The 12,339-nt window shown below is 40.7% G+C and overlaps 2 protein-coding genes across 2 annotated transcripts; both read left to right on the forward strand.

The window, feature by feature from the left end:
* Positions 1-1,290: 1,290 nt before the first annotated feature.
* LOC117271755 (transcription factor Sox-14) lies at positions 1,291-4,432 on the forward strand. The gene has a single exon (XM_078173199.1). The coding sequence runs from the start codon at positions 2,252-2,254 to the stop codon at positions 3,173-3,175; it is 924 nt and encodes a 307-aa protein (XP_078029325.1). The 5' UTR covers positions 1,291-2,251; the 3' UTR covers positions 3,176-4,432.
* Positions 4,433-5,466: 1,034 nt separating this feature from the next.
* Positions 5,467-11,802, forward strand: cldn18 (claudin 18). The gene is made up of 5 exons (XM_033650119.2): positions 5,467-8,704; positions 9,855-10,019; positions 10,726-10,894; positions 10,988-11,101; positions 11,247-11,802. Exons 1-5 carry the CDS (start codon positions 8,485-8,487, stop codon positions 11,338-11,340), a joined length of 762 nt encoding a protein of 253 aa, XP_033506010.1. The 5' UTR covers positions 5,467-8,484; the 3' UTR covers positions 11,341-11,802.
* Positions 11,803-12,339: the final 537 nt, after the last annotated feature.

Raw genomic sequence — 12,339 nt, forward strand, 5'->3', positions numbered from 1 at the left:
ACTGTAACAACCAACGGAGTCACTCAGGGCCAGTGAATTATGGCTGTGATTAATATTGATTTTGTAGAGTATGGAGGAGGGAGAGATGAGCCGCTTGTACACATATTGATATATAAGAAACCTGCATGGCATCATGGGAAAGAATTTAAATGAGGGATTGTGTTAGTTTTGAGGACAGGATTTTTAAAAAGTAGGAGCACAAATTGGGAGTGGTTTTGCAACAAAGATGGAGGCAAGTTTGGAGTAGAGTCTTTATGCACTCACTTATGGCCGATTTCTTTTAATTTGGATTAATGCATGGCCGTATGTAGGGTCATTGCAGGTATATTCTGTGGGTAATTTGACAACTTTGGTGTAGTTACATTCTGCAATAAAAACATTGACAGTTTGTAGTCTGATTGTGCAACTTTACTACTGATTTTCCACCAGGATTCAGTATTTATGCCCAAGTGCATGGCGCAAGGCTGTTTAGGGCGTGTAGACCACTTTTGCTGGTCAAATGGTGCATAAACTTGGTGCAAAGTAAGGTGCAAGGGACAGAGGGCATTTAGTCCCTTAATTAATCACATATGTATTCTGGATGTGACATGAATTTCCCTTTAAAAGCCAATACACCTGCATCTGGTGGATTTACATGGCGGTATGCCGTAAGAGCAGTAATGTCACTGTAGCAAATACTGTGGGACAGTCAACCAGCAAAACTAAAAACCGTTGTTGTAAACGTGACAGAGGAAACAGCACTAAACTTTTAGCTTCTGAAATAATCAATGAAGTTACTCAGCTCCTCGTGTGTAAATGCACACAGCGTCTCTCTTAATGGGGAGTCAGACAGCAGCTCTGCTCTCTGCCATGTTCACATTTTAGAGAATGTAATTAATATTTTCCTCCGTAATGAGGTATTATTTCAACCCCCTGCAACCCATCCACACTTCCCTGTGTGTGAGACATGCAGAGTGTACACACATTGTGAGTACGCCTATGTAGACGCATCTTACTATCTGAATAATGCACCCTTTAAATAGCAGAAAAATACTGTGTCATTCTGACTTTAGAGCAGGTTTTTGTTGGTCAATGGCACGTTCCCTTTTTGCTGTATCAAAATACAACAAACAACAATGTGTCTGACCACACCTCATGTTGAGACCTGCACACCCATGGGCGCACAGATGGTTACAATTACATGTGTCTGTCTGAAAGTAGCAATGACAGTTGTGTTGCGCTGTGCGCTGCTTTGTGCTGGATGTAGGATAGAGCCCTTAGACTAGTAACCTCTTTATTTTGCTGGTTTGTTATTGCCTAATTATTTAGTTGAAAGTTTTTTGGAAAGGATCCTGCAACCCAACCAATTAGTGGTCATCATTATATATGGTAGGAACCTTTGTTTGTCTGGTCAGGTGTTCCACCTTGAAAGAAAAACAGTTGTTGACCACTGAAGCAGCTTGTTGCTGCTTGAGTTACACATGTGGATGTTTTTGAGTATTATTGGAAACATGTTCGAGTTTAATGGACACAGACAAGTTTGTGATGGAAAAATAACAGACAGTGTACAACTTGCAAGTTTGACTCAGACTTTGATTCATCAGACACGATAACAATCAGTGCGTCAGTGAAGTCATTCTTGTGCAGCATCTCAGGATGGATTTTTGTTGAAAGAATGACTGCGTTCCAATAAATCTTGCAGTAAATTCACCACAAGAAATCAAAGTAATAACCAAATGTATGGACTTTCATTCAGGGGGTGTGAGGGGTGTTTGGGGGCCACTCACCCATGGCCTTGGTATTTCTAAAGTTCTGGCTACACCCCTGGTTTTATAAGATGGCTTCTCATGACTTTGAGGAGTATATAGCAACTTTCTTTGAGATCTTCTGAAATAGAAATTCATCACTGAGCAAATGAGCAACATGCTACGAGGAACTTAAATATTTTACTTCCATAGCTCGTACAAAACCCTCTAATTTCTAGCTTTCTGCGTGTGTCATGCAGCAGATTACTCTCCTCACTGGCCCCCTGCCTGCCTGCACTTGTGTCTGTAGACATTTGGAGAAACTAAGGGGGAAGGAGGGAGTCCCTCAGAAATGTTGTACAGTCACTTTTTCTGAAGGGATTACAGTGCTCTCTCTCATTCTCATTGGCTTGGTCCGCCGTGACAGTAGCGTGGTGATGAGCGGTTGACATGCCCAGCATCATCCATAACAAGCTTCCAACTTGGTCCTGTGTGACTCCCATTCATGCGCCCAGGCTTTGCGCTTTATGTACTTTTCTGTTTCACTTTGTGCAAATGCTTCAGTCAATTTGGAGTTACGGTTTCTAGTCTTTTCCAAAGAGAGAGGGATAATATTTCTTAGCAGACCACTTTTCCTTTACGCACGAGAGGAGCATGAGCTTCTTGGAGAGGTAACTCAGTTTACAGTAGGAATAATTAATGTGTCAGCGTCTGAGATGGCAAAACCTTTAGATCACATCAAAAGACCCATGAATGCTTTCATGGTGTGGTCCAGAGGCCAGAGGAGAAAAATGGCCCAGGAAAATCCAAAGATGCACAACTCTGAAATCAGCAAGAGACTCGGCGCCGAGTGGAAGCTGCTCTCCGACTCTGAGAAACGTCCGTACATCGACGAGGCCAAGAGGCTGCGGGCTCAGCACATGAAGGAACACCCGGACTACAAGTACAGACCCCGGCGCAAGCCCAAGAGTCTCCTTAAGAGGGACCGTTTCGTTTTCCCGCTGCCGTCTTTACTCGGGGACGCAACGGAGCATTTGAAGGGATTTTCCATGGACTCCTTTCTCGTTCCCGGGGATAAAGCCAGAGCTCTCCTCGCTCCTGTCTCCTCCTCCTCTTCCTCCTTCTCGCTGCTGGAACCGGTGGCGCAGTTCAGCACCGGAGCTGTCCAGCGCATGGCGGAGATCCCGCACGCACTGGCCGCCGGCGCTCTGCCCTACAGCGCGCACACGTTTGGATACCAGACTGGAGGGATGGGGGGTCTGGCTTGCCACGGACAGCACACCCACACCCACACTCACCCGTCACCCTCCGGGCCTGGGTACGTGGTGCCGTGTAACTGTAGCGCCTGGTCCGCTGCCACTTTACAGCCTCAGGTAGCTTATATTCTGTTCCCTGGAGGGATGACGAAGAACGGCGTGGACTCGTACACTTCAGCCAGCTCCAGTGTGTAACGGACCGGATACACCCAAGACGCGCAGTCATTACGGGAAAACTTTGCGCACAGGACCTCCCCATGTAATATGACACAAGGCTAAAAAATGGACAGCACTACATGTCCTCATCCTACAAATATCACAGCAAACCTGATTATTAAAGGCTGTGTTTCTGCAGATTTTAAAAAAAATTTACGCACCAAAAACGCACTACAAGTCCCTTTATTACTCGTTATCACATGTAAATGCAGAGTAAATATTTGGGGCATAATGTGAAGATGTTATTTTGTTACTCTTTTGTCAAAAACATAAAAATAAATGCAGGAGGTCCACGCCTAACTTTTCTAAATAACTGATATAACTCAACAGGCGAACTGACCTTTGAGTCCACATTACTGCCAGTCAGATAATCATAAAGCTCCTGTGGTTTTGAGAGGGCAGAGAAAGTCTGCAAGAGCTAGTGTTTGTTTTTGACATGATTATTTACACAGGCCCAAAAACACTTAAAATTAAATTTCTAACTTTGGATTCATCATTTTTAGGGTGAAGTCATGTAATTTGTCACATCAGGTAAAATTGGACAAGCAAGGTTTTTACATCTTGGGCTCTTTAGATATTAGCTGCCAGTCACCAAAGATGTTTTTGTTGCTACAAATGTGCTTTACATGAAACAATGATTTTGATTGGTCTGAGATAACTACAGTGGGCAGGGCAAAAAATTAGGCAAGCCATGCAGCATGTTAATTTTTTTTTCTTGGTTATAAGAATACTGCAGCTAAATCCATGAGGGCATAACACAAAATAGTCACAGGATGTCACATTTTATGAACTGTTTGACATAAAAACATTTTCAAAATACACTGAACCTTTTATGGGAAATGATTTTGAGTGAGTATTTAATGTTTCAGGTAAAATAGGACAAAAAATAAGCTAAAATGGGACATTTTTCTGAAGTGAAATCAGCATGTTTGTAAGCTACCAGGTGCCATAAAACATGAGTTACTATGCTATACTGTTTCATCATAACTTTGTCACTTAAAAATGATTTTTTAAATGAAATGTTTGGTTTAATTTCAGATTTGATAAAGTAATGACTGAAATGACAAATTGATTTAACCATTTAAAAAACAAACCAAGATTCTCAGTCATTCAGGTCATGGTAATCTCAGATGCTATATCGTAGGCGAGTGGACTTGCTTGAGTTTCTTGAGGATGTTTCACCCCTCATCTAAGAGGCTTCTGCGGTTCAGAACTGAGAGGTGAAACGTCTTCAAGAAACTCAAGCAAGTTCACTTGCCTACGATATAGCACTTAAGATTACCTTAAAAGACGTTTCATTTTACCTGAACATGTCATCTGAGTGAGGTAGGGGTTGTTGATGTGTTTAAAGGTCCAAAGTTTCTTAAGTATTTTACCTGGCAACGTTTTTTCTTAATAGAAATATAGCAGAGATCCATAAAAAGCTCACTTATATAGTCTTCTGATTTTTTTCTTGGTTTTCTTGGTAATCTACCAAATAGTGTCCCACATTACCTGACTTCACCTGCAGTTTGACAGTTTGTCCCCCAGTATATCTGTCTCAATATGCAGGCCTGGTTTTTGATTTGAAGTGGAAATAATAAATGTTTCCCAAAAGTATTGTCTAATAATTTGATTTTTTTTTCTTTGGGGTCCGTTTCTTTCAGAAAAATGTGTAAAAAATGTCTAACTATTTTATATAAGCAGCTACATCCATTTTGGATATAAGTCAGTTGCTGTTCAGTGAACAATGTTGATGTGAAATTGAATCATTTTATTGATAATATAGTCTGGGATGATCCACACCATCACCATTTGTCTTGAATATTTTTTAATGTCTGCTGATTATCAGTGTCATTCCTAAATGTTTTTTGTTAGATGTTATTTTATGTCTGATATCAGTTGTAATAATAACAACTGGGGAAAGTGCAGTAAGTGTTCATGTTCCTGACCACCTGAGCGCTCTTATCTCAACAAGCTGACCAATAAGGTGTCCAACAAAGGCTCACACAAAAGACAAACAAATATGAATATAATGCAAAATAAAAAACAGAAATCCATTCAACTGAGGAACAAAACAAAATTAAAGTCCCATCGTGTTTGGTGACTCCTGTATGAGTTTCGTTGTGTGTTTGTGTGAGGGAGCGAGAGCAAGGCTCGTGATAAGAGAAGAATAGAAACTTCTCTCCTCCCCAGGTGTTGACAGAGTGATAAGGTGATAAGTTGAATCATGGAAATCGTATGAGGCACTGTTTGTTTCAGAGTTAGTAAGAGGGAATGAGTCTGTGGCCTCCCTGTGGATGTGAAAAATGCTTTACTTAACTGGTTTCTTTTGTCATTTTAAAGGAATACATCATCATTATTTGCCCCGGGATATGTTGAATTTGTGAAGAAAAATTTGTTTTTCTTGCATGTCTCCATGGTGAACAGAGATTTTTAAAAAAGCAAACATTTGTCATGAATAGAAGTAATCATGGTCTGCATTTAAAGGTCCAGTGTGTAAGATTTAGAGGTATATATTATGGTGTATTATATCACCTGAAGAATTGTATATCTGCTACCTTAGAATAAGCCATTTAAAGCTACATTAGGGGTGCGTTCCAAACCACATACTCTTTCTTTTTACTTTTAGTACGCACTGCAGCCGCCCTTAAAAAGTACGTACTGTTGCATGCAGTATGCACACAATCGGGACATACTACTGTCTTCTAACATCACACCCTGAACCATGACCCGCTTTAATATCCGTTATCATGGAGATAAAACAAATAGCACTTACCATATTTGCCAGAGATGGAGATCAACCCGCAGAGCTCTGCTGTTGTTACTAGTTTAACTTTCTTCTTTCTTCTTCCGAGGAAATCATACTTCCCATAGGGGAAAACTCACCAAACTTTGCACAAAGGTCCAGTCTCATGCCAGATATCCTCAGCTGTAAACTCAAGCCAATTGTCCTGATGGTGGCGCTACAGCAAGCGTCTAAAGTTCAAAACTTTGAAAATTCATAACAAATCAACCATACGTGCTACAACTTCACAACTTTCTTCAAACTGTAGCCCCAATACTGAAGAAACTTTGGTACACACAAACCTATTAAAAATTATGAAGTTCATTACTCTGTTTTTTTTTTTTTTTTTTTTTTTCAAAAACTGTAAAACTTCTTATGGTAGATGATGTGTGGCAAATTTCAGACTTTTATCTCAAAAACTGAATTTTTGACAGCATTTTGAATTTTGCTCTAATGTGAACAATTGGAGTCAATGTAAAAATGGCAATTTTAAACATCAGTTTTTCACTTATGGAGCAAATCAATCATTGTTACAAACAAATTACCAACATCTCCATGCTGTCTAGATGTAATATGTGTATTTTCAGATTTTTGTCTTAATAACTGAATTTTTTACAGTGGTTTCAAATCTGCCTTTCCATGCACGGATGGTTGCTTTCCTACACAACAGTGAATGGCTTACTCAGTTTGTGAAGCCACTGTTGAGTTGCTACTTGCCAATTAGCTCAGAGCGGTTGATGACGGTCTTAGGTTCCAGAGGTTGCTCAGAATTGCCTAAAAATGCCCGGACCTGACCCATCGCTGCGCAGCAGCTATAATTTTTAGTTATGTCCTGTTGTTGATTGTAATATTTATGATTCATTTTTTCGCTTTAACAATTCATATTTCCCTTATTACTGTTCGATTGGTCATTAGTTACTCGAATGCGCTGTCATCTGTCATTGCGGCTTCTGACAGCTGTCAATCTGTTTGTCTCATCTCTTTGTGGTTCAGTCGATGTGAAGAGGATTATGGGTCAGAACAGCCCGAAAATCTAACTGGATGTAATAGAACATCCTGGTATTTTGGGCATACCGCATTTCACATATTATGTATTTGGACATACTAAAACTTGTTCTGGCATACTATATAGTATAGTAGTATGGAGATTGGAATGCACAGATGGAGTGGGTCCTCTTCAATGTTCATGTTGTTCCGCCATGTTTCTATAGTAGCCCAAAACGAACAAACCAAACACTGGCTCTAGAGAGGGCTCATTCGCATTTTCGCATCAGCCACCGTAGTCCTCCTACACACATGGCACATGGAAGAGGTTTCTAGCTGGTTAGATGCCGCTAAATCCTTCACACTAGACCTTTAACAACAGCAAAGCTATATCAAAACAGCCTGTTGACAAACTCTCATACAAATCATGCAGAATAATCCATGTCTCATTTATCCAGTCGTATGCACTGTACTTCCCAAACACATGTATTTTGCTAAAATGTTACAGTATAAGTGTCTTCCATCGAGGCGTAGTGCACCCTGAGCGTGCCCAGGTGCACTACTCGTCAGTGTGTGAGACTGTTTGTACTGAATCTTGATGTTTTAGTGAAAATGTATGTGTTTGGGAGATACTGAGCATACGACTGCACAAATGAGACTAGATTATACTGCATGAGTTGTGTGAGAGTTGGATGTTTTGATTACAGTTTGGCTGTTGTTGTAAGTGGTCCCTGTTTACCCCAATTCATGAAGAATCTCCGCCTTTTTTCAAATCTCTGTTTGCCGTGGAGGACAACAAAGGTTTCGTCATGAAATCAACATAACACAGTGAGGTATTGACATATAGAAATGGTAATTTTGTGTGTAAGTTACTCCTTTAAAGACACACCTGAGGCCTGATTTGAACTCACATTCTGACCTTGTCATAATTGAGATTCTCTGCTTGTCATGTGTGTTATTTCCTTCTGTTTGTCTTGCTTCCTCCCGAGTGTTCCTTTGTGCTCTATCTGATTGAGTTACTCTCTCAGTTCTGCCTCATCTCTGTGTGTCTGAATGTTTGTCTTTCTGCAGTGCTGCATAATGTTTCAGTGTGTCAGGGTGTTGGCATTGCAAATGACTGCATAATTCAGTCTCTGACCAACTGTCGGCGGTTTACCTGAAGCCCTGTGGAGTCGGTGATTCAGTTTCCCGTATTTACATTTAAACAGTTAGTTCTCATTTAGGTGCCAGGTGTGCCTATCACCACTGTGTCCACACCTCTCAGCACAAGGCAGCCCAACCCATGCTGCTGTATCACCCACTGGACGAAACCCAACCGCCTCCGCCCATTGCCACCATCACTACAAAGTGCCACTCTGCCCATTTTCATACTCTGCCAGTGCTCTACACACCTGCTCACCTTTGGCACCTTTACTTAAACCAGCGACATATGCAGCTAAACTTCAAGTATTAGCCTCTTTGTCTCATTATACTGGGAACAAACCATCCTGCACACATCTCCCAGTATATTTCCTAACTTCTGACGGAGGAAACAACAATGGCGCCTTCAGTTCTACAGAACGGTGGATTCGTTTTGGGGCTGATCGGTGCAGCAGCCCTCATTGCAGCTACTGCCATGAATAATTGGAGTGTCAAGGACAGGCAGGGGGACGTGGTAACGTCTGTTTACACCTACAAGGGCCTGTGGCAGGACTGTGAGACCGCCTCATCGGGGTTCACAGAGTGTCGCCCGCTCTACGGCCTCCTGGGCTTCTCAGGTAGGAAAACTCTCCTATATTTGAATGTGCAGAGCTTCTGCAGTGACTGCTTACATCCAAACTAGTTTCAATCCATCACTTTTCTCATTATCAAACACAAACTGTGTCCACAATTATTCAGTTTCACTGTCAGGGCCACTGATAGATGATTTAGATACCGAGCTTTCTCTGATTACAAGAACAAAGATGCAGTGAGTGAGAAAGTTTAAGGACGTTGTTCAGTACTCCAGTTAGCAGGAAGTTGTCTCACTACTTGTAAAGATCCGTGAGGGCCTAACTAGTTCTTCTCAAATGACAGGGCAGGAAGTTTTTAAAGTACAGAGATGAGTCGTATTCAGTTTCACAAGGTCTAGGATGATGTGCAAGTACTCTAAAAAAAGGTACAAGATTCCTTATAAGTAAAAACAAAACAAAACTGGAATGGTCCGTGGTCCTTAAAAGTGTATAAATATGACATTGTCATACAGCATAGAAATATGTCTTTTTTACTTTAAATTAAAGCCAAATTAAGGAGAATTTGTGAAGGTAAAATGAGGATTTTAAAGGGTTAATAAAAGAGATTAAAACACTTTGATTTTGTGGGGAAAAAAGAAATGTGTGATGACTTTATCGCTACTGAAAGGATAAATCGGATAATTTAACAATGGAAAACCAAAAACAAAAAGCTTCTCCTCATAACTAGTAGTGTAAATATTATTTTTTAAACAGGCAATGTTTTAAAATCACTTTTCCCCCCTTTGTTTCTGCCGTCCTCATTCTAACTCTTGTTCTGGCATCGAGCCCACTCCTATCAGTATTTTCATTAGCAGCAGTGCATGCTGGTCACTATAATGGACAGGCAGGCCGAGACTTAGTCAACACAGTTATCAGAAACAGAACAAACAACAAGCAAAGGGCAGGTTCCTACAACACACCTAGAATACAGGTCTCATTATCAGATTAAATACATCTGCTAACATCATCCTCTGGTAACGTTACTAAGATTTAAGTCTAAAGGCAAAATATAATTGTTATTGTCAGATTCATGATGTGTATGTCCCTCGTGATGCAGATTATTATGCAATGTAGAGTTTCTTGGTAGAGTGAGACACATTATAAAATGTCAGATTCAGTATAATATATCTGTGAGCATGTGTTTTCTGTCCACCAGGCACCTTCCAGGCTGTGCGAGCCCTGATGATAGTGAGCGTGGTGCTAGGTGTCATCGGGACGCTGATATCAGTTTTCTCCCTCACCTGCCTCACAATGAACAGCATGGCAGACACCACCAAGGCCAAGATGAGCCTCGCTGCTGGCATCATGTTCGTCATCGCTGGTAGGGTCACAAATAACAAAAATATGAGGGCGTTTTTTTTTACTTTGACATCTCTGGTTCTTAAAGGGACAGTTCACTCCAAAATCCAAGATACATATTTTTTCCTCTTATCTGCAGTGATTGTTTTGGTGTGAGTTTCCAAGTGTTTCCGAGCAACCATATCACTGCACAGGAGGAAGCGTGCATCTACTGCTAGCTCACCTAGCACAACTGAGCTAACTAAAGTTACACCTCAGCTGATGAGGATGCCATTAATGTTAACATCTCACACCATCATGGGAAGGAGCCTCTTGTCTGTGACTAGATGCAGGCTTCTGTCTCCATGGTGATTCGGTTGGTGGGTGTAGTTCGGTAAGAAGAAAATAGCTCGCAACAAGGTCTGTTGATTGGCTTGAGTAACCAGGTCATGATTTCTGTAAAGAGACATTGCTGTTGAGTTTTTCAAATGAATTCTTTGGCACTTTGAGCACCACAAGCCGAGTGCCATTTACTCTCATTATAATGGAAAGTAGGCAGATATTTTTCGGCTGATATCTTTAACGCTCAACAACTCCCACCAAAACAATCTAGACTGATAAACAGCTCTACAGGTAGAAGAAAAATATGTGTTTTAAATTTTGGGGTGTACTGTCCCTTTAAGGAGTTGCACATATTCTCTCTATAAAGTAAATATATCACTACGTTCCTGTCCGTAATCTTCCCTCAGGTTTGTGTGGCATCGCAGGAGCTTCTATCTACGCCAATCAGATCGTGACCACTTTCAGGATGTCTGCCTACAACAACTATGGAGGAGGATACAACATGGGTGGAGGGATGGGAGGAGGAATGGGTGGAGGGATGGGAGGAATGGGAGGAATGGGAGGAGGAATTCCCAGGTAGGTTAGCAAGATGATTGTTCTGCTTGTGTTCTTATATTCTCCGTGTTGTTCCCACGCTGGATCTACATCTTGTGTTGTTTGTCTTAACAGATACACATTCGGCCCTGCGCTGTTTGTAGCCTGGATTGGAGGCGGCGTCCTGCTTATTGGTGGCATCCTGAAGTCACTGGCTTTCAGGGAAATGGCGAAAGATGAAAAACCACAGTGAGTTCACTTGCAGATTTATAGTGATAAAACTGACATTTTCACTGGCATTCTGCTCATACACTGATATTTGTGGACTTGTTTTGGAAGACACACTATCCCAGTAGAGATGCCTTTACACCATGTCTTTCCTCTTGCTTTTCAGTTACCCCGGGGTCGCCTACAAGCCTCAGCCCCGCACCAAATCTGAGCTCAGCGATCACCACTCAGAGGGCAAGAAAACCCATGATTATGTGTAACTTCAGCACGTAACCTAAGCACTACAAGTTTTTGTTTGTGTATGCTTGTAGGTGTTCACATGCAGCAGGCTTTGTGGGATGTTTTTTGTTTTTCAGTTGCCTCATATACGCACTAAATACTACATCTATTCTTTATGTAAACAACAGACAAACAACAGAAACAGCAGTCCAACAGAAATGAGTTGTGGCTAAATATGTAGTTTTCACATACACATCTCCGTGGTTACTGGATATTTATAAGTGCTGTATGTAATTGAAGTCTTTTTTACTTGAGTTTTGTGAAATCATTTAGTTTTTATTTTAATAAAACACTGATTTGTGAAATATGTGTTTGAATACTCTGAAAATATAAATGCTGAATTAGATCATAACATGCACAACTGATTATTCACATATACATACAGTGTTGGGAAGGTTATTTTTAAATGTAATAGGTTATATATTAGAAAGTAATATAACTATTTTAATTACTTAATCAAAGTAATGTAACTTTTCTGACAAATGTTTTAAACTGAGCAGTAAAGCTGAAAAATGTCTCTGCCAAAAGAAGTTATTCCTGCACAGCTGAAAGATGCCAAACAACAGGATGAATGCTTTAATCTACATATCAACTTTTTACCAAAGAGAATATTTTTGGATGTAACCCCTTCATTACCAACGTTTTGATAAGTAACTGTAATTTAATTATATATATTTTTTCCCAGTAACTGTAACTGACTACATGTATTGTGTAATTTAATTACATGTAAATAGTGTCTCTGCAGCACCTTTATTCAGTGAGGTAAGTCCAATTAAGATCTCATTTTCAAAGATATATTTGGGGGCTTTCTCTCTTTATAAGAGAGGACATATACAGCGTGAAGGGTGGAGAAAGTGGGGGATGGCATGCAGCTAAGGGCTGTGGGTTAGAATCAAACCTGTGACCACCAGGCACCTGCTCTACCTAGTGGGCACCCTTGGTATCTTGCTCAAGGATACTTATACCTGCGTAATGACCTG

The sequence above is a fragment of the Epinephelus lanceolatus genome, chromosome 12 (assembly GCF_041903045.1).
Source record: "Epinephelus lanceolatus isolate andai-2023 chromosome 12, ASM4190304v1, whole genome shotgun sequence".
Taxonomy (NCBI): domain Eukaryota; kingdom Metazoa; phylum Chordata; class Actinopteri; order Perciformes; family Serranidae; genus Epinephelus; species Epinephelus lanceolatus.

Excerpts from the sequence above, each read along its gene's own strand:
- LOC117271755 (XM_078173199.1), top strand. The coding sequence starts at position 2,252 with ATGTACTTTTCTGTTTCACTTTGTGCAAATGCTTCAGTCAATTTGGAG.
- cldn18 (XM_033650119.2), top strand. The coding sequence starts at position 8,485 with ATGGCGCCTTCAGTTCTACAGAACGGTGGATTCGTTTTGGGGCTGATC. Across the intron at positions 8,705-9,854 it reads CGGCCTCCTGGGCTTCTCAG|GCACCTTCCAGGCTGTGCGA; the intron begins GTAGGAAAACTC and ends TCTGTCCACCAG. Across the intron at positions 11,102-11,246 it reads GCGAAAGATGAAAAACCACA|TTACCCCGGGGTCGCCTACA; the intron begins GTGAGTTCACTT and ends CTTGCTTTTCAG.